Source organism: Hylaeus anthracinus, unplaced genomic scaffold (assembly GCF_026225885.1).
Source record: "Hylaeus anthracinus isolate JK02 unplaced genomic scaffold, UHH_iyHylAnth1.0_haploid 4, whole genome shotgun sequence".
Classification (NCBI taxonomy): domain Eukaryota; kingdom Metazoa; phylum Arthropoda; class Insecta; order Hymenoptera; family Colletidae; genus Hylaeus; species Hylaeus anthracinus.
Window position 1 is genome coordinate 9803565 of NW_026535289.1, and position 22783 is coordinate 9826347.

At 43.5% G+C, this 22783-nt stretch overlaps 2 protein-coding genes across 5 annotated transcripts in view; one reads left to right on the forward strand and one right to left on the reverse strand.

The window, feature by feature from the left end:
- Positions 1-22783, forward strand: part of LOC128894757 (uncharacterized) — a 356479-nt gene that overhangs the window by 33974 nt on the left and 299722 nt on the right. For all 3 annotated transcript variants that reach the window (XM_054156731.1, XM_054156732.1, XM_054156730.1), the window contains exon 2: positions 5639-6508. In XM_054156731.1, the coding sequence (XP_054012706.1) occupies positions 5639-6508 (870 nt within the window). The remainder of the gene's footprint in view (positions 1-5638; positions 6509-22783) is intronic.
- LOC128894783 (esterase FE4-like) lies at positions 16704-21732 on the reverse strand. 2 transcript variants are annotated; one of them, XM_054156777.1, is made up of 5 exons: positions 21685-21732; positions 19649-19878; positions 17868-18156; positions 17349-17534; positions 16704-17121 (listed from the first exon to the last, which is right to left on the reverse strand). In XM_054156777.1, exons 2-5 carry the CDS (start codon positions 19781-19783, stop codon positions 16841-16843), a joined length of 891 nt encoding a protein of 296 aa, XP_054012752.1. In that variant the 5' UTR covers positions 19784-19878; positions 21685-21732; the 3' UTR covers positions 16704-16840. The 2 variants fall into 2 exon arrangements, with proteins under 2 accessions (XP_054012752.1, XP_054012751.1); XM_054156776.1 differs by having other exon boundaries at positions 19649-20047; positions 21685-21709.

A 22783-nucleotide genomic window follows, 5' to 3' on the forward strand; every position in this document is an offset into this window, starting at 1 on the left:
GGTCCTTATTGCCTTTGCCAGCCTCACAAATATGAATTATTTATTCCCCAAAAGCCATAAGAATTTCTCGACAAATTGGCCATTATAAACCTTGAAATTTAATACTCTCATTGATACAACGCAATTCCCGTTATTCCACGGGTAATTATGAGGCCCCTTGACGAAAATGTCTCCCACGTATCGCCTCGATCTGAAATCTGCAGAAAATCGCTTCGTAATTGCGCGTGACAGTGCAAGAATATTAGGTTCTCGCGCGGAGGCTTAATTCTGATTAACGATCCTCCGTTAAGGAGCCGTTTTTACGCTCCTGGGTATTTACATTCCATCGTGTCTGTTATTAAGCCGAAATCAAACAGAAATCGATTGGCCTTTTGTAGAAAGTGGAGGTCGAGCGACGACGCTGTATCGCTAAATCATCGGGTTTAATATTTTTCAATGTTCGATCGTGTTATCGAGTGTATTAGCGATTGGTTCGATCGATGGAGAGAAAACAAAAAACTTTCTTATATTTGCGTTTTTTATAAGAAAAAAAAGGACCGTTTTCTCGTCAAGCAGCTTCTGCGATTAAATGCTACGAAAGAGGAACCATTCGCGTTTCGATTAATCTCGTCCCTTTTGTTTTAGTGAGTAGGAGGTATCTTTTTAGGTAATCGTAGTTAAACATGGTTGGCTTTGTAGTAAGTAAATTAATAACAATAAATTTCTGTCGGACTGATTTTGGCATTCATTGATGATAACAATAGCATTGTGTTATATTATTATGTTGTTGTGTTAATATAGAAGTGTTTTTTAGTGTGTAGCTAAACTGGTGCTACTAATATTGCGAATTACTGCGTTATTACCAGTACTGGGAACTCTAAATCGCTTGAGCTAACAATTAAGATCAACAAAACTGGGACTCAGGGCGTGTCGCTTTCAAGTCGTATCGGTCCGCAGAAAAAGTTCTCTCCTATCATAAATCAAACTGTACCTTCGACTGCCTATCGTCTTTTAAACCACATACCTATGAAACCACTCGACTATGATCGTTTTCAATTATTTTAACTGGTCAGACACATTTCCCCTCCAGCCAAGACTGGCCCAATTTTGATCCCCTGTTCTGCTGTTGCTCAGCATACTTCTGCCAAACGTATAAATATATTTAGGTTAAATGGAGTGGAGTCTAATCTTTATCGACTTTTCTTATGAACAATGATATCTGCATCGACAGATGTTTAATTTTCCTTTATTTCCTTGGAAGGCCTAAAAATTTAGTTCCATCAGTCAATAGACAACATTCTCTCCAATATTCAACTTCAAATAAATTCAGTCGTCTATCATCTTCCAGACTATTTCTGTATTACACTCCCACCCTACAATCTATCCCTATTAACCCGAGAATTAATTCCAACTTTCGAATCCAACGAACCGTGAAATCGCCAGCATTTTATTCGCGTCCACGTACCGTAAAAATTCCCTTCCCCATCAGGAGTCATTCAGCCCAAGAAGACGAAGCTCCGGATGGCTCATGGCAACTCACCAAACGCGAGGACCACGGTTCGACCGATCTAACCGCAAACTCACGCGACTGAAAACATACTTGCATCGCTCGTCTCGCTCCAGAGCAGTCGTGGTTTCTTCATACGTTCTGTGATTTACGAACAAGTCGTCCACGACGCTCCTCGCCGTTTCCTAATGCAATTCATTCTGCTTCGACAGGCTCCGGGCGACACGCGGGGCACCGATGTATAAATTACGCGTTGGACGAATTAACATTGTCGCCGAACGAGTGGACGCCTCGCGATACCGGACTGGCCACCTAAGCGCGGGGGTGGGCATGAAAGATTAATTGAGACCTTTTCCCCCCGGCGTAGTTATGTCGAAAGCATCGCGGGAACCCGTTGCGCCTGCGAGGAATTAATTTCAACACGTAAATTGCGCGATCGTCGCCAACCTGGTATCCTGGACGTCTATTTGCTCTTTGGGACCAGCTGCGGTGGAAACAGCACACCCTTGGTCCGGTTATGCGAGAGAGATATTTTCAAACGGGAGGTGAACATTCAGGGAAAATTTAATTTAGTTCTACTGAGCTGATATTAGATTATCGACATTGATCATATTAGAATTTCAAAATGGACAGGAACTTAACCCTAAATCTACCACGACCGGTAAAATGATCGTTTTCAAACTTTTGCGACATGTTCTTATATACAATTCAAATTTGGTACCACGTGCAATATTTTTACATACAATTGAAAAAAGTGTCTCCCATCCCAAAGTTCCCACGAAACGAAATTCTGAAATTTAATACCTTTTTCTCATCTCTAAAAGTATCTAGCGGTTCCGTAGAGTCCCCGTAGGTTTCTCTGAAACCGTTGTGGATGCAAACTCGCGTATTCCACTTGCCATGCGTCCTGTAGGTTCAGGAAATGCCTAGCGCCGAGGACACGGTGGAAAGATGATCCCGGGGTACGCAGTACCGGCAGCTCCTCTCCGCGTTCGCTATTACACGATATTTCATTGTCTCGTTGAGCATTGTTGCGCAATTATCCGCGACCGTACACCCTTTTAGCGAGAGTGGTTGCGCAATGGCCGTGTACACAGTTACCGGTGTACCCATTTATAAACCCCCGTTGCGGGGCCGCATTGACGATCGGTAACTTCTCGTTACCGCGACTACCGTGGCCTACGAGCAGCCGTTTCTTAACGGGTTTCCGTACACAGAGAGCTGCGCACTTATGTCGCGTACATACGCATCTCTCACCCACGGTTCCGGCGGTGCGGTGATTTAGCGGCCGTAGTTACGGAATCGCCTTAACGTATCCGCCAACGGGAACGCGTCGATTTCACGTATCGCATTGTCCACAGAAAGAAGATATCCCTGTGACGTGTACGCCAGGGATGATTGGTACGCTGTCCTCTCGCGACATTTCAATTCTGTACTCTGATGCTAGGACAGATGGTAGTCGTGTGATAAACGAAGCTTGAGCTGGATGTCGAGGATTCTGTTGGAATAAATGTATAATGGAGTCAGGTTTGGAAACAGGGCGAGGGTTAAGTCATTTTCGTGTTTTAAAAATTATGTGATATAGCAGAGTATGGAAATCGGGACGTCGCGAGCTTTGGGGATCGTTAAGTTTGATTTTTAGGTAGAATTAGATCAGGTCGGACAGGAATCAACTATGTCTTGCTTCAGAAAGCCACGAACCTAAAATATTTAGTGTTCTCGTGGAAGAAGCTTTCTTATATTTTTAATAAACACTCCGAGTCGTCATAATTCGATAGAGATCCGACTTCAGCATTGCATCCAAGATTCGTTAATCTTCATATTTACTTAGAATTAACCGAAGAGCCCTAAGAAAGCCAAGAACTTACAATATCGACGTCCTCGTGGAAGAATCTCGTTTCATTTTTAATAAATGCTTCCAGTGGTCGTAATTTCGGTAAACGGGGAAAGCAAACCTAATGCGCGGAGTCATCCCGGCGGCGCATGCCATCTTCTTCTCGAAGAGAAAGGGCACACCAGCGCGTTCCGAGCGTTTTCTTCTCACAATAAACTGCCACAGTCGTTTAATATTCTTTCGTGAATTTTTTCCCCGCGAGCAAAGCGGGAGGAAAGGCGAAAACGGTGCTCGAACTTTCCCTCTTGATGGGTTCGGAGAAGAGGGAACCGGCCCGAAGAGACACGCGCTTTGAATGAGCTGCTCGCCTCGAAAGATTAGCTTCGACTCGCTCCCACGCCTCGTCCCGCTATCGCATCATCGCGGAGATTCAATCTCGTCGCTTCCAGACTCCTCCGAACGATAAAACCTAGCCTTGGTCGCGCTGTCGATCCGCGAATGCTCGCCGCGAAAACATGCAAACTCTGTTAGGCAGACTTATTAAGGAAGGAAAGATACCCGGTGCCTGGTTTCCGCGTTTACATTGAATACTCACCGCCACGCTCGGGGAATTGATGTCCCCGTGGACGAGGCGCTTATCGATTCCAAACAGAAGACGCGTAAATCAGGCGAACGATGATGACGTTAGGGAGATACCTTTTTTATTGTTTCGAGGCAGTGTTTATCATTTTTTGGCAGGCGAAGTACTTGAGTTAAATTTTTGAAACTTGGTACGTTTAGTCGTCCATGTATCCAGAAGGCTTTGCTAAATTTGCAAATGTCCTGGTGAATGTATTTATAAATTACGAACAATATGTTATGTTATAGTAAGAGGATACTCTTCTTTTTTGTACTACATTCGAGGCAATCTACATGTATACTCAAGATTCTCCAAAATTTTCAACCGTTTTGGTCGATTTGTTTACAAGTTACATAAAATATTCCACGACACAATTAAAACAGGCTCGAAATGTTAACGTGAGTCTGTCCTGGTGGTCCAAACCAACGAAAAATTATTTTCTTCCACTCGTTATAAACATGGTTACATCTTAAACCTGGGAAAGAGGTATTAAAAGAAAATTGACAAAATTGCGTTCCTCTAAACTTGACCACTACAATGACTCCTCGTGTTCGTCTCACGGTGTCACAGACGAATTTTTCTCCCTCATACCCATTCATCCGCCAACTCCCCTATAAACTGTTTTCAACCTGCCCACGTGCAGGTCCTGGCCGGGCCCCAGCCTTCCTAGGTACACACAGTCCCCAGAGCCATCCTTCGGAGAGCTCCACGTCCATCTCGAGCATTTCCCATCCGCCATGGACCATTCGCAGCGCGGATTCACGACAGAAGTAAATAGCATTGTTACTCCTCGGTAACAGTAACAACGGCCAACTCTGTGGACTCCCGCGGGTCCGTGCGACGCTAATCCTCGCGTGCGAAGAGGACGGCGAACCAGCGCGGATGCACGGGTCCGTAACTCAGCCGGCGTGACTCAACGTTCCTTGGATCAGAGCATCGTTGTATTTCAGAATGCAGGAAACCAGGAAGTCGGCGTGCATTATGAAATCGGAGATATTACGGGAGGAAGTTGTATTCACGTGGATCTTATGGGCACGGTTCGAGAAGGTGCCGCTGAAGCGTAGCGTAAAATATCATCGTTATGCACCGCTCGAGGTTAATATTAGCCGCGGCGCCGTCCGCGATATTTACTATAAGCCCCATTGTTTTATGCGGCGCTGAACCGCGCTGGACAGACCGCTGATACAGTTGTAAGCGGCGCACCTCGCCGGCTACTTACCGCGGAACTCGACTCTTGCGAAACGGAATCGAATGAACCCTCGCCACGCTGTTCGCGCTCGCCGATGACCACCGAGCGTTTTAAGCGCCGCGAGGCTGCCGATTGTCCCATCGTGGATCATAGAAAGGGCTCAGGATAAGGGAAAGGGGTATTTGTTGATGCTGACTCGACTAACTATGGTGGTAATGCCTCTAGGAGGAATTAAAAGAGTCTCAGATTTGGGATGGGAAAAGGAAAGGTCCTCTTGATAAGGATGATTTATTAGAGGATGAGTTAAACATGGCCGTGTTGAGGGTGTTGGGAGTAGAAGAGTAAGAATCGTGGAATATATCAAGGTTCAAATTCACTTACACCCTTAGTTTCATCACCATTTCGTCACCATATAGCGAATACAATATCACTTATTCAACAAATATTCCAAAAGTCCATCCATCCCCCAAATACCACACCTTGCTAACGCTCCACCTCTTTATGTCGCAGGTGATACCGGCGGAGCGTCGTGTGCCAGAGAAAGAAGAGACCTGGACGCTGGCCCCAGACCAGCAGGACCCCTGCTCTTTCTTCGATGACTTACCCAAGCCCAAAGGCTCCCAGGACGTCGACACCGCGAAGATCCTCTCTGAGCCAAGTCCAGCTGAGACCAGCGAGGCTCCCGAGTGCAGTACTTTACCTCGCAGTCAGGAGACCAGAAAAAGCAAGACGAAGAAGGTGAAGAGTTACCTGAGGAAGTGCAAGGGCGCTCTGTCCAAAGGCGACGAGAGCGTCTCCGAGAAGAAACGTCAGGAGCAATGCACATCCTGGTACCTAGAGGGGTCCAGAGCCTCGGTTTATCAAGAGGACACGGAAGTTCTTCTGGAGAAGCAGGACGAGCTTCTGGACGAGAGGATCGTCGATGCCGAAGAACTGTCACCCCCAGAGTTACAGGAGGTCGAGGACGATGCTACCACTCGAGTGGACGATCCTCTGGAGAATCCTGCGAAGGGCGAGACTTGCGACGAGACCCCTGATGAGGCTCTCGCCAGGTTGCTCGACGAGGATCGCAGAAACGACCTGAAAAGGAGTCGTACGTCCCTGTACGAGGACGCCAGGGACTCCACGAATGAGCAATGCCCGGTAGAGGAAAGCTGTGACACGGGGAAGACGGTGGCCGAGCGGAACGACGCGGTTTCACTCGAGACGTTGGTCACGGAAGACACGAACCTGAACAAGTGTGACTCCAACGACACCCTGATTGCGGAAGCAGCGGAGAACTTGGGGCGCGTGCCTGATGGTTTGTTGGTCGTCGATGGCGAAGAGTCAGAGGAGGATGAGTGTCCCTTCGAAACCCTGCGGACCGTGCCGTTTGTAGGCGTGAGTAGATTCATCTTTTTTTAGAGCCAAGTATTTACCTGGTGAAATTAAATTAGATTCCAGCAGCGAATGCGGATACACTTCTTTTTCAGACCAGTTTTCAGGAAATTTTTTTGATTTTTTTTCGCAGGCGAAGTTCTTGACATACAGTCAACCCCATAAATAGTCGTACCCTTTATGTCTAATGAAGAAATTTGTTTGAATTAAATGGCAGATTTGATGTTTCCAATAATATATATAATATTAATACGTGCATGTATAAGCTCATTCATACTTTTTCCAATAAATATAGAGGGTACACTAATGGTACTGATTGTATATATTTATAATGAAAAATTCATTCGGTAATATCGAAACTATTATTTAATTTAGTCAAACTTGTTCAATAGAAATAGAGGGTACGAATATTTATGAGATTGACTGTAAACTTTTGAATTGAGAGAGGGTAGGGTGTTCTTTCTTATTTTCTTGATATTCAGGGTTGGTTATACGCGCAAGGCTCGGCTTATTATGATTCGAAGCTTCAGGAATTATAATTAGGCCACTGATTTTCCTTCGAGCGAAAGTTTGGTCGAAGATTGCTCTTTTAACGAAGTGGCGCGGTGTTTTATGGGAGTGTGCATATTTATATCCGACGAATATAGTGGTTCGCGTAAGCGCAGCGGGAAGCCAAGACTATACAGCCATGAATCATTACTTCGGATCTACGCCTAGAAAGTCTTTTCACACCCGAGGAAATTTTGTATAGATGCTTGCAAAGAAGTTTTACTTTAAACGGTCGAGACCATGCTGCAATATTTCCTACAGAATCACATAATTTTTTAAGCAAAGACCTACTGAACTGTGTAGTTGGTTGATTTCAGCTGAAGATCAAAATTGGTACCAAACGTGGCATAAAGTATCAAAATTGCGACTGCATTCGAATTAACAATAAAAAGACTGGCTTTTATTATCTAAACTAGGAAGAAAAATCGATCTATTTAAATAAACAAGGTATCATCGTATCGCTATCATCTCTAACGCCATTCAACACACTTCTCAACAATTTTGATCAAATTAGGATCCTCGTATCTCACGTCTTATAAACGTATCCTCATAGAAATGAAACGTCGCGGTTCGTCTACGCGGAGCGTGAAACAACTGGATGCGGAATGGGTTAAATATCGCGCGGTTCTACGACACATCTAAATTTCCAAAGAATCCTGGAAGTTACTCCATAATGTGTCGTGCACGGGAATGACCCTGCTCATAACGCGAGATTTTCCCTCGATAGCAGTCCACCGATAACATCGATCTCCACGCCGCCGTCTGTGCCAGTGGTATTGAATGTAACGGTACCCACGAGGAAGGTGTATAAAAGGAGCGTGCAGCGGCCATTTGAATACAAACCACAAACGGTTACCGCGCGCGCACGGTAGTAAAGCAAATTGCAACACACACACGTACACACGCTGTTGCATTAGGACATTCATCGTTCAGCTCCGCGGTTAGTAATTTATGCCACCGGTCTTAATGCACTTGTACCGATGATTAAAACGTAATTTCCACGGATAGGAAGAAACGTAACCGGTGTCCGGTTTTTTCCGCGTTTTCCCGCCAATGTGATTCACGACGCTCACGTTCCCGTTGCTCCGTGATTTACGGGCGTCGCTGCCGCAACATGGCGTACCCGTCGCTCCTATTCGCATTTGAATGCATGAAAAATGGTCAGGATTGGTCGGAATGATCCTAGATAATTTTTAAGAAATTTGAATTATATCGTTAACGTTGCTGCAGGAAACATTGTGTACTTGTGATTGATATAAATTGAGACCTGGCATCTTATCGTAGGGAAACAATTTACGAGACGTTGTTGCAACACCTGTGGCATGAATTCTTTTTTTGATTTTTAAAAAAATTTATTACCTTATTGTTTACGTTTAGGTGTGTGTGTAATGTATGCGCCTGTTACGTGAATTTTATTATCGCTACGAAAAAAGAAATTATTTCTGTCTTTTATGTTTATGTATGCAAGAATGTAACAATGTATATGAATTAATAGTAGAGGAGGTTATCGTCTTGTTGGCTAGAAACAAATACTTTACCTAGACAAATATCTTCATGGCCCACATTAGACTCGCTAGAAAAAGACATGTTGAGTTTTGTAGAAATTATCGAACTTCATTTTGACGCATTCTTAAAATATGTGTTCTCATCTGTAAGGAAGGTTGAAAAGTTCCTGTACGATAGAAAAGCTATGTCTAAATTAGAAATGAGATTTTAGTATGCCAATATTTCACGAATGTAAGCATGCCACGAATAGCCTTTCAATATTCAAGTAAATATCATTACCTTAGTGCAAATTCGTCCCGCACAGTAGTTTCCACGATACCGATCCTACCAATCTCAAGTAAATAGGATCGCAATCACGTTCGTACCCCCAGAATTTCTCCACCTCGAATACAAATTTCCCGATTTCCGTCCATTCCCATCGTTCGTGCGCCAAAGTGAAACTCGAGGTACGCCCGTGGTCGGAACAGGGAAAAAGAAGTCTCGTCCGTTATCAGTGAATTTATAAGGGCCGCGTGGCGCACGGGACACGCGAGGTCGTCCCCGTGTTCCCTCGATCGTTGTCTCACCCGATGAAATTCGCGTGGGCGTAACGCGGGTGAGATTGCCGTGAATTTGTCTCGTTTATCGATCATGCCTTATCGATGACAGTCCGCGAGGGAACATGACTCGTGGGATTCGAGGCTCGCGTGTACATACACGGCGTAGTTTACCCGCGGGCCAACGTGACAAACGACGTCTGGTCGGTTCCGTTGAACGTTTATTCGACGCCTGTGCCGAAAGGCGATACACGGTCCGTGTACTTGCCGCGAATGTTGTTTCACGCTGTACCAGAATTGCCCAGCCACCTTTCGGTCATGATAGGAGAGAACAGTTGTACGCCCCGCGGCCATGCATTCCCCCCAACTGTAACTGAAATCGTGGTTAATTATCGCACTTGAACCCTGCACGACGAAAATTGAAAACGTACGGTTACCGTGTATAACTCGTAAATCGCCTGCACTCGTGATGCTCGTGTGTCACGGTTTGTTTAATCGTTCGAGGAGGATTTATAGATTGAGCATGTTAAGGGGGCTCCTTGTGAGAGGATGCATCGGCGATGACAGGGAAAGTTCAGGCGGATGTGAACGGGCATTACTCTCCTCATTCAGAACTCCTACGACATCTGCATCGAATCTCACTATTTCAGGATCACCTGCATTACGTTTCATCAGTTTAGGCATTTTAGATTCTAGATAGTTCCGATAGTGGTATCAGTATCGAAGCTACCTAGCTAGCTAGCCCAGAAGATGTAGATTGTAATGTTTGCGAAACATCGGCAACAAGCTGAAACCAGACGCTGGAACCTTTTTGAAGCCACGAATATTGTTGTTTGTTTTATAGTACTTATAGAGCTACTTTCTATTCGTCCATAGTACTGCACTTATCTGATTATTTTTCTCTTATTCTCTTTTCCATTACTTTATCCTACGCCACAGGGTTTCGATACTTAATATTTACTAGCTATACTTTGAAAACCTGTGGCGGACGCCCGGGATTCGAACCCAGGCTCTCTGCGTGGTAGTCAGCCCCAAACCACGAATATTACAAGTTCGGCTATCACTATCGACTTTCACCTACGATCAACCCTATCCTCTAAGTCCAACGTCGCTCTATCACGTTCCACAACCATCCTCATATTTGCATGCTACACCTCCAACTCAGTCGCAACTCTACCAACACCACAAGTCCAACATCGCCCCAATACTAGCTCCCTTGACTCTCGAAGCATCGAGAAATCCCATGTCCTCTTCCAGTCGTTGACTTCCAAGCGGAAGCACTCGAGGTAGCACGCGTACGTTCTCGAATCGTATGATCCAAGAGTACGAAGAGAAGACGGAGCGCGCAACCTGGCAAGCTTGTTTAACGACGACGGTGGCAGCCGCGGCGTAAAACCATCATTACCGCCAATTACAATAAATCCCGCGCCGTATTCCGCTTATCGTTTTCCGCGCGGAGGCGCGGCTTAATCTATAATCCGACGCGCGGCTAACGGGCTCGCGCTGGTATGCGTGAGCGGCTAAAAAGCGACCAGGACGGAAAAGAGAGCCGTGCGTGGCCAGCTGCCGGGATCGCCTGATCATTTTCCCTGGCCGCACTTTCACGACTGATGATCGGGTAGCGTTTCAGCGGCGATCGGCACTGTCCGCCGGGCTAGATTTACGCCACCCCGTGCGTGAACGAATGCGTGGCTACGCGGGCCTATAAAGATCGCCTCTGAGTGATGTTTATGATGTGAGAGAAATCCGACAATTCCCGCGCGAAACGCGCTCGCATGATACCGGTAATGCTATCAATCAGCGGCGCACGTGATGCGGAATCTTTACCAATGGGGATCCTCGAGTAATCTTTGCATCTGAATCCCGTATAGGGTGCTATAGGAAGCAATGTTTTTTCAGAGCGAGCAACTGCGATACATGAAATCACTCCCACTATTCTTCGGAATTCACCTTTTACGTGGCATATCATGTGATTAGATATTTTTTCGCGATAGCAGTGCTATTAACTCTTTGAGAACGATATATCGCTCCTTCATACACTTGCAAAAAGGACTGAGAGTGGTATACCGCTGTTCGAACCTGTAAGTGCTATAATTCATTAAATAATTAATTTTGCAACAGGTGTTCCTTTAGACTTCATTCGTTCAAGATCAATATAGAAGTGGATTCGAAGAGCCTTGAACTACATTCATTCCAACACGCGAATTACACATTTTACTTACACTTATTTTTAATTGCACATTAATAAATTTCATGTCCTAAGAAATGGAGTCGTTCGTCTCCGTAGAATTTGCCAAACCCGTTCTAACGTCGATGCGCAACTCGAGTGCACGTGGGGGACTCGTACAACCGACTGTGGTCCAGATAGATCACGTCCGATATAATTAATGAGCACGACCTGCAATTCCCATACACACCTCTGGGCTCCACGGGTCCGCCTTAACAAGTACCTCGGCGAACCCACTCTAACCCGAGCCAACCGGGGTAGTCGTGCCTGCAACGGAACTGTTCTACTCGCGGAGAGACATTATGTAGGTATCTGGGTGAGAGGGTATGTTTTCCTACGCGGGCCACGAGCCAGCTCGTGTTCCCTCGAAGAAACCTTCCGTTCGTCTAATAATAGAGGAAACTAGCCGAAGCGCCATACTATTTCCTTGCTAATTGCACGTTGGTTTGGCCACTGCACCGTGCGCGGGTAGTATTAACCCTGTGAGGCATGAATTTCATTATTGCGTGGGAAGAATAGTTTCGTGGATAATTGCATGGTCTTTAATTAATTCACAATTTAAGAGCATAGTAAACAGCTGAGTTTGCAGGAATAGAGTCCAATACGTCATTTTATAGCAAAGGGTTAACAATGTTCTTTACAATTAATTTGTCTTGAGGACACCTTCAAAAAGGACACGATCTCTGGTTCATGGAACCTGATAAAAACGATTTTAAACTCGCGATTGATTTTGGTGTCGAAGTTTAGGGTGGATAAAGTTTTGGTTAAATTGCAAGCAAGTACTCAACTTTCATTTCTTACTTGGAAGACGTTTCACATTATTAATACTAACAGCAAACATCGCCAACAGTATCGATCATCTCCCAGACCCAGTTTGAAGTTCGCGGCGTTAACCTCGTCCCAGATCGGTCCATCGAGCCGCGTCTTTGTCGAGGGACACGGAGAACAAATCCAGCGCTCGGTTGTTTGGGTTCGCACGAGCATAACCCGGAAATCGTCTTGACACGGGCACACGGGGTCTCGTGAACGTTGACACCTTATTATCGCGGTGCCTGGGGGCCGCGATCATCGGCAAGAAATTGCTCGGCGCGCTCTCCGCGCCGGCGAAAGTCGCCCGGTGAAAAGAATGCCCCGCTAAACTATATTCCGATCGGAAGTCACGCGGAATAATCCCGCAGCGGGTCGTTGCGCGATTCGATCGGCGACTCGCGATCGACCGGACCCGCCACGGTTCGATGAAGAAACGATCCTTTATCGGGACACTCGACCACGTAACCGGGCTTATTCAATAACTTCCATATTTAAGCGGAGAGCGTCGAATGCTAATAAAGATAGTAGAAAGGTGGACTGCTGGGGCTGAATGATGCAAGGTGGGTTAGGTGGGTTCCTGTTAGGTTCGTGGATTCGACTTGGTAGCTATGAATTCGTAAGAAATGCCGAGGTCGTTTAGAAAAATGAAAAGGGCAGATGGAAGGAAGTTACGAAGGAAATGGAACACGAATTGGTAGATTTCCAAGGTTTTGGGAGCTGTGGAGGTGGCTTATGTGAACCACATGTTCACCTGTACCAATTGTGGCAATGGTAATTATTAAATATAGAATAGCAGACACCGCATCAAATAAATATTCACACTGGCCCTTGCATGCAAAAAAAGATAAAAAATGAAAATGCAAACAATGCTCTTATAGATAAAGAAGAATTACCATCCTCGAACAATCATTCCGTCTCTTCCTACCAACCTTCTTCGCTCCTATCGTACCAAAAAGAACTATCACACGTGAAACATTAGACAAATTTCAGAATAAATACTTCTACCGTTCCCAAGGTTGTATACTGCCCCCTGAAAAATTTCCAGTCGAGCAACCAGCTCGATACAATGAGCGCTTAATCGCGCGATAAGTAGTCCATTATCTCGCCTTAATTATCATCGAGTAGCTCGTATCGGCTCGAGGATCGAGCAGAACAGTTGCAGGTCCCGAGGGCGATTTTTCTGGCGCGCGCCAGAGGCTCGCCTCGGGGATCTCTCGAAAACGGCTCGTCATTAATATTAGCCCGAGTTCGGAACAGCAACACCCGATACCCACCACTTGGAACGTATAAGATTACAATCCTCTCGCTACGGTACCTGACTACCGTTAAATATATGTTTTACAGCATGTTCGGAACGCAAGAGCCCCACTCTTGAGGTATCGTCCTATCGGGCTCGTCGATTGAACGTGTTACCTGTTGAACGACGACGATAACGCATCGATCTGGGTATCCAGATCGACTTTCAAGGCCACCTGGCCTCCATGGGATCGAATAGTGACCCGACGTGTTACACCGATGCGACCAATGAGCAATTTTCGCGGTTTTCCCACCAACGCCAACCGCGATTTATCGATCCTCTGCGATTGACTCCTTTACGGGAATATTTCAATTATTCATTATTTCGGCATACTAGGTCGTTTGTTCTTCGTGTTGTAAATTGTGGTTATATTTAATAATAATTCACAGAATCGGTAACGATCTTGCCAGAAAGGTGAGAAATGGTCGTAGAAAGAGAGGGTGCTGAATAATAAGTGGCAGGAACTAATATTATGGATGTTTAAATATTTCAAGTATTGGAGTATGCGAATAGCGTTGCAAGATTTACATTAAAATTCCTGGCGAAGCCTGTATTGAAGATTAGCCAACATGAACAACAGTGTTTACGTTTTCTCAAATCTGGAGTGACCGATTCAACTACAGCAACCAACAAGTCTGAACAAATGAAATGAAACATTATGGTCAACAATTTGTGTACCAATTTGAACATATTTCGAGGATTCAACATCTCCCGAAGCAGACCATCCATCCGACCATCTTCATCGGCTCTGGTTTTGCTAGATGTGAACAGTCCTGACACGTCGAGAGAAAGTGATTGGTCGTAGAGACTCTAAGCTCCAAGTCTGACAATGAGTTGAGACGCTCAGCTTGAGTCGACGTTCTCTCGTGATGTTCGTGATGTGCGCTCGTCGAACGTCTTTGAAGAATCTACCAAACCACGTCAAACATCGTTGAAACACCGAACCACATTTAACATCTTTGAAACGTCTATTGAACCGCATCGATCGTTCACGAGATGTCTACTAAACCAAATGTCGTTGGAACGTCTATGTTTCAAGGTATTGAATGTGGCTTTGACGTACGTTCAAACGCACGATAGATATTACCTATCTTTAGACCATTTTCCTTCTTTCACACCAAACATCCGCTTATCATCTCTGAAACATCGACAAAATTCCATTCAAACATCACTCAAACCTAACCGAACCTCCACGAATGAAATCGCGACGGATTCCTCGGATTTCTCGTCAATTTAATTAACGTCCGCGTAATTAGATTATCAGGAAATCTAAATCGAGAGGCTTCTCGGAAGTCGAAGAGGAACAAAGGCAAGGTTCGAAGCGGCGTTCCCGCTGCCACGAGCAGTTACGGGTTGTACACGTTTGAAGGATTAAAGGATACGGTCGATTAATGGCCGAGCACGGCGCTCATTGCTTTACCCACCGTGCACTGTGGCTTTCGTGCGGCTCGCAGTGAAGAACGACATGCTCGGGATTTAGGACAAGCGTTTGCGTGATTCTATTTCCACGGCTCGATCGCACGGGTGTATGTAACCCATATTCGTTCCCCGAACCGTAGATGAATCATAGCGATCGATCACGAATGCACGCGCGGACGCAACCGTTCCACGCTAACGTGTTTGTGGATCCAAAGCTGAGGCTGTTGCGTCATCGTAATTTTTCGTTGTTCGTCGAGTTCTTCAACTAGCTTTATCGCGACAATTTTTTTTAGTTATTATGCATAGTTACTGTTTTATAATTCTTTCGATGCGAAGAGACAGAGTGAGTATTTGTAGAATTTTTATGTAATTGATGGGAATGGAGGTATTTGTCGATGAAAATGCTACTTTCGGCGCTACTTTCGGAGACACTTTTGGTTGAACTGACGGGAATAAAAACATCTGAAGGATAAAACAGATTTCTATAGAAGTGCCATTTTTGTAACTGTATTTGATCAAAGTATGCGTTTGTAAAAACAGTTTCATTTTTGTTAGTATATCGTCCATGACGTCTCTTTTTTTCGTAATGATTTTTTGCCCATTTTCACTGTTAAACCTTTTTGTTGAAGTTAGCAAAAAAAGAAAAATACTTTCAACTAATGTAATATAATTTAACAAGTTCATTTATAGTTGCCCATTTGGTTGCACTATTAATTCATTTGAGCTCACCACGGTTGGCTTCAAGGTTAACATTTCGCAATTTCGATCGATTTGGTAGCATCGGAAGTTATCTTTAGTTGCTGGTTCCCACGTGACATTAACCACATCGCTTTTGCACGGGGTGGGATTCCTGCAATTAAAAAACAGTCGATTCGTCAAATGTACCAAATCAAATCGCGTATTTTACGTTATAAAACAATTGATATCGAATAGGATATCTGAAGTGCTACGACTTACCCTGTTTTGATAAAGTTGGTCCACAAGGTGGTCATACGTTCTATCATAGCTCTGTCATCGGTGCCAATAGCTGGTGGTGAAGGATTATCCACTTTGCAAAGTGGCCAATAGAACAGGTAGACCAGTTCGTCCATGTGCGAGGAGGCTGGAATTGATTTTTATGGATACTCGAACCCTTCAACATTCGACTACCAATCTTATCTTCTAAACGTGTACATTGTTCATATTCTACATACTTCTCCATTTGCCAACATTCTTGTACATTTAACCACATTTCGACTTGTCACGAATGCATAAACATTCCCAGTCTAGTGACAATTGTGTGAAAATGTTAGACAATCTGCTATCAAGAATGTGACATTCTTCTCAATGCTTAATAAAAATGGTAAAGCATTTTCTTTTCTTATTCAGTTGAAGATCGGTCTGTACTATAAATCGTATTAAGAATTAGAAAGAAAAAAAATATCTCACCTTTTATTTTACGGCAGTTCAAGATATCCGTGTACGTCTTCTCGTTTCCGAGATACGTGAACCAGTAATAGTAAGTAGCCGCGGTCGCCCTTTTCAGACGATCCTCGACGTACAACCTCAGGGGGATAGTGAAGTAGGCATCCGAGCCGAAATGCAGGTACCTTTCGAGTATGTTCGAGAGGGATGGATTAGGAAAGTACACTTTCTTGACAGTCTCGTGTAGTTGGTCCACTTCCGCGGGCCCTAAGTTTTTCAACGAACCTAAGGTTTGCACCATATCGAATAGGTGCGTTTCGTAAGCATCCATCGCGCTCTTGTCGTCGTCTGAAAAGATCGACAAATCGTATAAAAAACTGTACGAACACGAATGGTTTTGTTGCTTTAGTCGTTTGAAATATTCTTTGGAAAGTTACCATAGCACAGCATGAGGCCTTCGTATGTCACCTGCCCAGCCATGATGGGGATGTTCCCGTCGTTGGAACATAATTGCGACAATGGTAGAGGCAGTACAGGGTCCTCAGCGAATTCGTCGTAATTCACTCCGAAGGGGATATCGTAAAGGTCTATCTCCTGCGGCAATAGGAACTTATGTTCGTTACGCGTGAAGGGCTTCGCGATAGCCGCGATAACAGAAAATATTTTGCCTTTTGCGTTAGAACGGAAGTCTCTAACTTGACGATGTCTTTGTCGGGTAGCTGTCTGAGCAAATCGACGACCTCCTCAGGATCGGTGGAGTTTATCCCTAAGAGCGACGCTAGTTTGAAACCTCGTTTTGGACGGCTCTGACCTATTCCCCAAGGGCTCAGCATGGTTCCACTTTGCATAATCGCTTTGTGAATGAGTCCTGTAGAAAGGATTTTACATTGTTCATATTTTCATAAAATCGGGATGATTTTTATTTTCAATTGTGCACGAGGTGTTTGGGGGTGGCAAGGGTGGACTGTCAACAGTTTGTTGACAATTGTTTGTGTTTAACGAATTGATTCAGTACAGTAGGTATCGCTACGGCAACAAAGGGTTAACTTCCCCGAAGGGTAATCTTCATTTTTAAGTATGGAACGCTAAATGTACCTTTCGCTTTCGGCGATATCGCTGAGGCATGAGTTAACAATGCCCCTGCGCTTTGACCACAGAGCGTGACATTATTAGGATCTCCTCCAAATTTGGCAATATTTTCCTGGGTCCATCGCAAGGCTGCAATTATGTCCTTCAGTCCTTGATTCCCGGGTGCAGCTGGATGACCCAGATTTAGGAAACCTTTACGTCAACAAACACCACGATTAATTGGCAACGTGTTACATACGCCAATGATGGCTGATATAATTCGTTTGACAGAAAGTTCTCAACACTTTAAATCATACACGTTCAGCTACATTCGTCTTGAACTCGTACGACTCAATTAAAAGTAATATGAAACTTCTAAATTCTTTCAAAATTTACACATTTTACTCGCGACGAATCGTAAGAAAGATTTATGAGAGAGACGATGTCAGTAGTTAGTAATTTCCAATATTAAATTTCATAATTCCTTCCAAATGCTTGATAAAACTTTCTTTTTTTATTTAGTGGATGACAGATAGTTCAACTAACCCAATGCACCCAGTCTGTAATTAATTGCAACAACGACGACGTCTTTTTCGACTAGGTAATCAGGCTTCATGAACCTGTAACTTCCACTGCCCCTCTGTAATGCGCCGCCATGGACCCAAACCATGACTGGCCTCGTTTCGGTGATGGATTTGGTGTAAACATTGAGGTACAAACAATCTTCAGTTCCGACAATATGGTTTGATTCTTGTTCTAGTTTCTGTGTGCAGACTATGCCTTTACAGACGGCGCAGTTTCTGATACCTTTCCATGGAACGGGTGGTTGTGGATCCTATTTTTCGCGTAGAAAAACATTAATGTATATAATCTTTAATATTAAAGAATGTGACGTCTACTATATTCGTTTAATAATAGTATGCTCAATACTTGTTAGAATCTTATCCCTGGTATATGTGATATGAAAAGAGACAACGTTGTGAAATTGAGGAAGTATACGTACGTGCTTTATCTACAATTTTACTAGAATTTAATGTGTACATAGTTCGTGTAACTCACGCAGAAAAGAATAGTTGATCACGTTCTAACAAACATTAAGCAATCTACGTAACTAGGTTAATCTACAAATTATGGCTGCTACATATGTATGCCATAGATTTAAAGACTGAAAATAAAGGACATATTATTAAACAAGAGTGTACAATACGTCTTGCCAAGAAATTCACAAGAAATGGTTTGTGTCTGGTTTGTAGAAAAGCTAAAATAAAACACCGTACAAAGTTCAACGCCCATCGTGCCAACTTGGAAACAATTAAAGACAAAAAGAAAATGCTTTGACAAAAATTAAATGTTCAAATTAAAACGTGAAGGATTTCGATATTTTTGGTTACCAACAAATTTGTAAAAATGTTGAACAACAAAATTCAGCAATTTTTCGTATAAAATGGTACAATATTTAGTTTAGTACATATAGTTTCGGAAATTTTACTGAAACCCACTATAGACGAACCAGCGAACTCGACATTTCTTATCGCTTTAAATGATAAACACAGCTCTTATCAACACGAGCAAAAAACGAAACTGATGAAAGGAACATTTTTTTTCTTTGAAAAATAACTTCTTGCCGCAGCGTATCTGTCATGGTAATGACTATGTAGTTATGCACCACGTTATATTTCTAGAATCCACATCGTACCTTCTTTTTGAATTTATTTCACTTCAATCGGTTCGAATTAGTGTTACAAAGTGTTTTTCTTTTTCTACTTAAAGTTGATACAGTTTCCTTTCATTTGTTTTTGGCGTGATTTCTTCAATTCCCAGCGTTGCAAATATAATTCTTGAGTAGTGTTTAAAATTGGAGAAGTTATGGCTGAAAGACCTAGTGTATAATCGCTGTGTTTTTCATTTATGTGTCAGTTTTTTATAACTTCGATGTACTTGTTGCACTCGTGGCAGACACGCTGTGAAAAAAAGAGATAATTAATATTATCGTATTAACACTTCGAGAGATAAATTTTCGATGACCTTTTAAATTGAGGACATCGCAGCTAAAAAAAAAAATAGGTGTGCATCATTATACAGGGTGTCCCAAAACTCTCGTAGGAGCTGGAAATGAGAGGTAGCTGAGACGATTCTGAACAACAATTTCCTTTGCAAAATTGTCGATGGGGGTTTCATTTTTGAATTCTTCACGAAAATCACCGAGCAATCACAGCGGCCGATTAGCGCGCGCTTAGCTGACTACGCAGCGACCTGACGCAACTATGTCTGTATTAGGCAATATTTTAACATAAAGATTTAACAAGTAAACTTAGCGTATCAGTTACCTTGAATCTGAGTTTTCCAACAGGAGGCGCTGCGTAAGGTATCTCGAAAAAGGCGATGTAATTGGAGCCCAGGACACTCGGCACGACACTACCTCGTATTTTACCTTCCTTTAGCGAAACTTTCGGCTTATACATTATCGTTAACAGTCTCTTTCCAACTTAACACTATTACACTCGACACGAGGACTGTGCTTCCGGCGCGAATACGTAATCCTCTATCACTGCCTTAACTAAACACGATCCAGAAATGTCCCGACGTCATTACGTTATGCACGAAACGAGATGTACATCGAAATTGCGTCTTATAAATGTTTCGTTTATAAGGAATCTCTTTTCTATCACAAGTAAGTTGAAGCAAAATTGAAGTGTCTGTCTGTTTGTTTCGGGTAGTCTCCGGAACTGCTGAACCGATTTTAAAAATGTTGTCAGTAACAAAAAGCTACACTATCACTGAGTAACATACGCTATGTTTTATTTTGATAAAAACACGTTCACAATTTGAAATCTAAAAATTTGTAAATAAAGTTGTGACATCGTGGCACTCACAACGAGAAATATCGATCGAAACATCTGAGTTACGGAAAACGAAGAAGAGTCACCCACTGATTCACGAAGGAACACGCAGTTGAACAGTCAGTGGAACTCGAACGACATAAAATAAATATGTAGTATTCCACGCGGGTGAAACCGTGGGGCGCAGCTAGTCTTATATAAGAGCTGAATGCTATGTATTTAGTATAGAATACACTCATCGTCAAAAAGATAGCCCTAGGTGTACTATCGTTAGTTTCTCAACGACACACGTACACATTTTTTTTATTTTCGTCGTTGAAAAATTGAATATGAATATAACACCCCCGGAGTATCTTTTTGAGGAGGTGCGTAACTGCCAGAAATAATCGATTACAACTTCTTTACGTTGGTAGCCAAATCAATTACATCAGTAATTATAAAGTACGATGAAGATCGCGAATTACGATTTTTCGTTTAATGAAACGCAGATATAATTACCGAGCTTTTGAAGAGACGCGTTAGTTGCGAAACGCTCTTTGGAAACTTCGATAAAAGAAGTTCGATAAAAGTAATTCGATTATTTACTTCGTGGGTGACTCTGCTTCTATTGACGGACTTGCCTAGAGTGACTAATCTAACCGTAGTTTAGGCGCGACTAAACGTGCTCGATGTGAAGATTCATAATATATAAGAATCGTTAACGTAGGTTCACTGCGAAAAGGGAAATCAAACGAACGCCATCTGGCTGATGTTGCTCGGAGATAGAAGAGGTCAATGGTTAAATCGAAATTAAAAAAAAAAAAAAACTTAATATTTAGGTTGATATCAAAGGTTTAAGATAAGGAGGTCAATTAGCGACACGACATAGTCCATGGTTTTTAAAAATCTGGACAACATTTGCTCCGTGAGGAAGTATGGTCAACCAGTTAGAAAGCGTTTCGTTTTAGGCTTCGACGGAGTTATCAGTGACCCTGATTTAATGGATTGTTGCTTAGACCCGATAAGATTTTGCCCAATACTGTGACAGAGAAGGACAATGTCATTTTTACAGCAAAAGTCAAACATGAGGCAAAACAATTTCGTAATGTTTATTTAATTAATTTTTAAGAGAACTATATAAGTTCATACCGTGACAACCGTAATTTAAAATGTGAAGGTTAATTAGTGGAACTATACAGCAAATAGATTTATAGAAAACTCTACAAGACTTTCTTTAAACTTTGTGTAAAATTGCGTGACCATATCGTGTCGCTAATGAACTTCTTCTGTTTATGTTATGTTATGAGACTTTGACAAAAATCTAAATACAATCGAAAGATTGGTAAGTGTATACGATGATTGAATTTATGAATCATTATATAGGTCAATTTACGACTTGAATTAGACATTTGATCAGTTCTAACCAAACCCTACACTTACAATAGTACCAACTTGTTCCATCCAAAGAGAACGACTCATTCTTCGATAGATTATGGTTTCGCATTACTGTTATAATAGTAGAATTAAGTAGGAAATACACAAACCGTATTTGTACGCGGCACATTTAACAAGAGATATATTAAGACGTATAGACACGTTTCGTCAACAGCTCCAGGTTACATATTAATCTGTGACCGTGGCAGACATACGAAGACACACGCTGGTCTACGCGATGTTTACATGATTTGCGTAGTACATACAATGATCCTTTACGAGTCACAATAAGCGCGAAATATAAATTGCGTATCTCAACACTCGTCCTGAAAAAGTTTCTTTAAGAGCCACTGAGATCGATCAATTTACTAATCCTAACCAGAGGACATACACTCACAGAAATACCAACTTGGTCCACCTAAAGAGGAGAAGAATCCTTCGACATCTTACGGTTCCCCATCCTGAAGAAGTTTCTCTGTGAGTCACAGTTCCGATGAACGACAGGACCAGTTACGTAAACACTGAACATTTCATTAATCCCAAGCAGACCCTACACACACAAAAATGCCAGCTAGTTCCATCCGAAGAGAACTCCTTCTTCGACTCCTTACGGTTCTTCGAGGTTTCTCTGGGAGCCGCTACGTGATCGAGTGCCGGCGCCGGGTACCGTATCAACGGCAACGCGACGCCCGTGCGCGTCCGGAAATCACAGAGTGGCCCGTGCACGGGCATTAGGTAATGGCCGGTCATCACGATCGTGACGCGAGTCCGGTCTGTGCGTCCCATCTTAGGATTCTCAGCTCGCGTCCACGTCCCCCAATCCCGAGGTTCGATTCTTCGGGACGATCACACCCGTGGCGCCCTGTGACCCACATCCCACGGTCGCGACTCCTCTTCCGCCACGAGGATGACATTTTCCACGTCGTTGTCCACGGACTCCGCAAGCCCATGTCTTGTCTCGACGGGGCCACGACGATCGTGCTACGTGTACCGTGAGCCACTATCTTTTCCGACAAATTTATGGAGCCGGTTCCGCCGTTATGATTGAAGTCCCTGGGACGACGGCGTTACCCGGGAAAGTGGGACGCCGTGTTTACCTTCGCAACAAAGGGTTACCGCGCGTTCGAGCCTCTTGCTGGAGATGTTTGGCGTAGGAGAATGGCGCTGGAGTGCTGCAAAAAGATGGCCTCTGCACGAAATTTTCGCGAT

Bases quoted from the DNA above. Each gene is read 5' to 3' on its own strand.
- LOC128894783 (XM_054156777.1), bottom strand. From the start codon at position 19,783: ATGTATAAGCCGAAAGTTTCGCTAAAGGAAGGTAAAATACGAGGTAGT. The intron at 18,157-19,648 runs GTAACTGATACG...CGCGAAAAATAG, and splicing joins TTGGAAAACTCAGATTCAAG to GATCCACAACCACCCGTTCC. The intron at 17,535-17,867 runs GTTAGTTGAACT...GTTGACGTAAAG, and splicing joins TTACAGACTGGGTGCATTGG to GTTTCCTAAATCTGGGTCAT.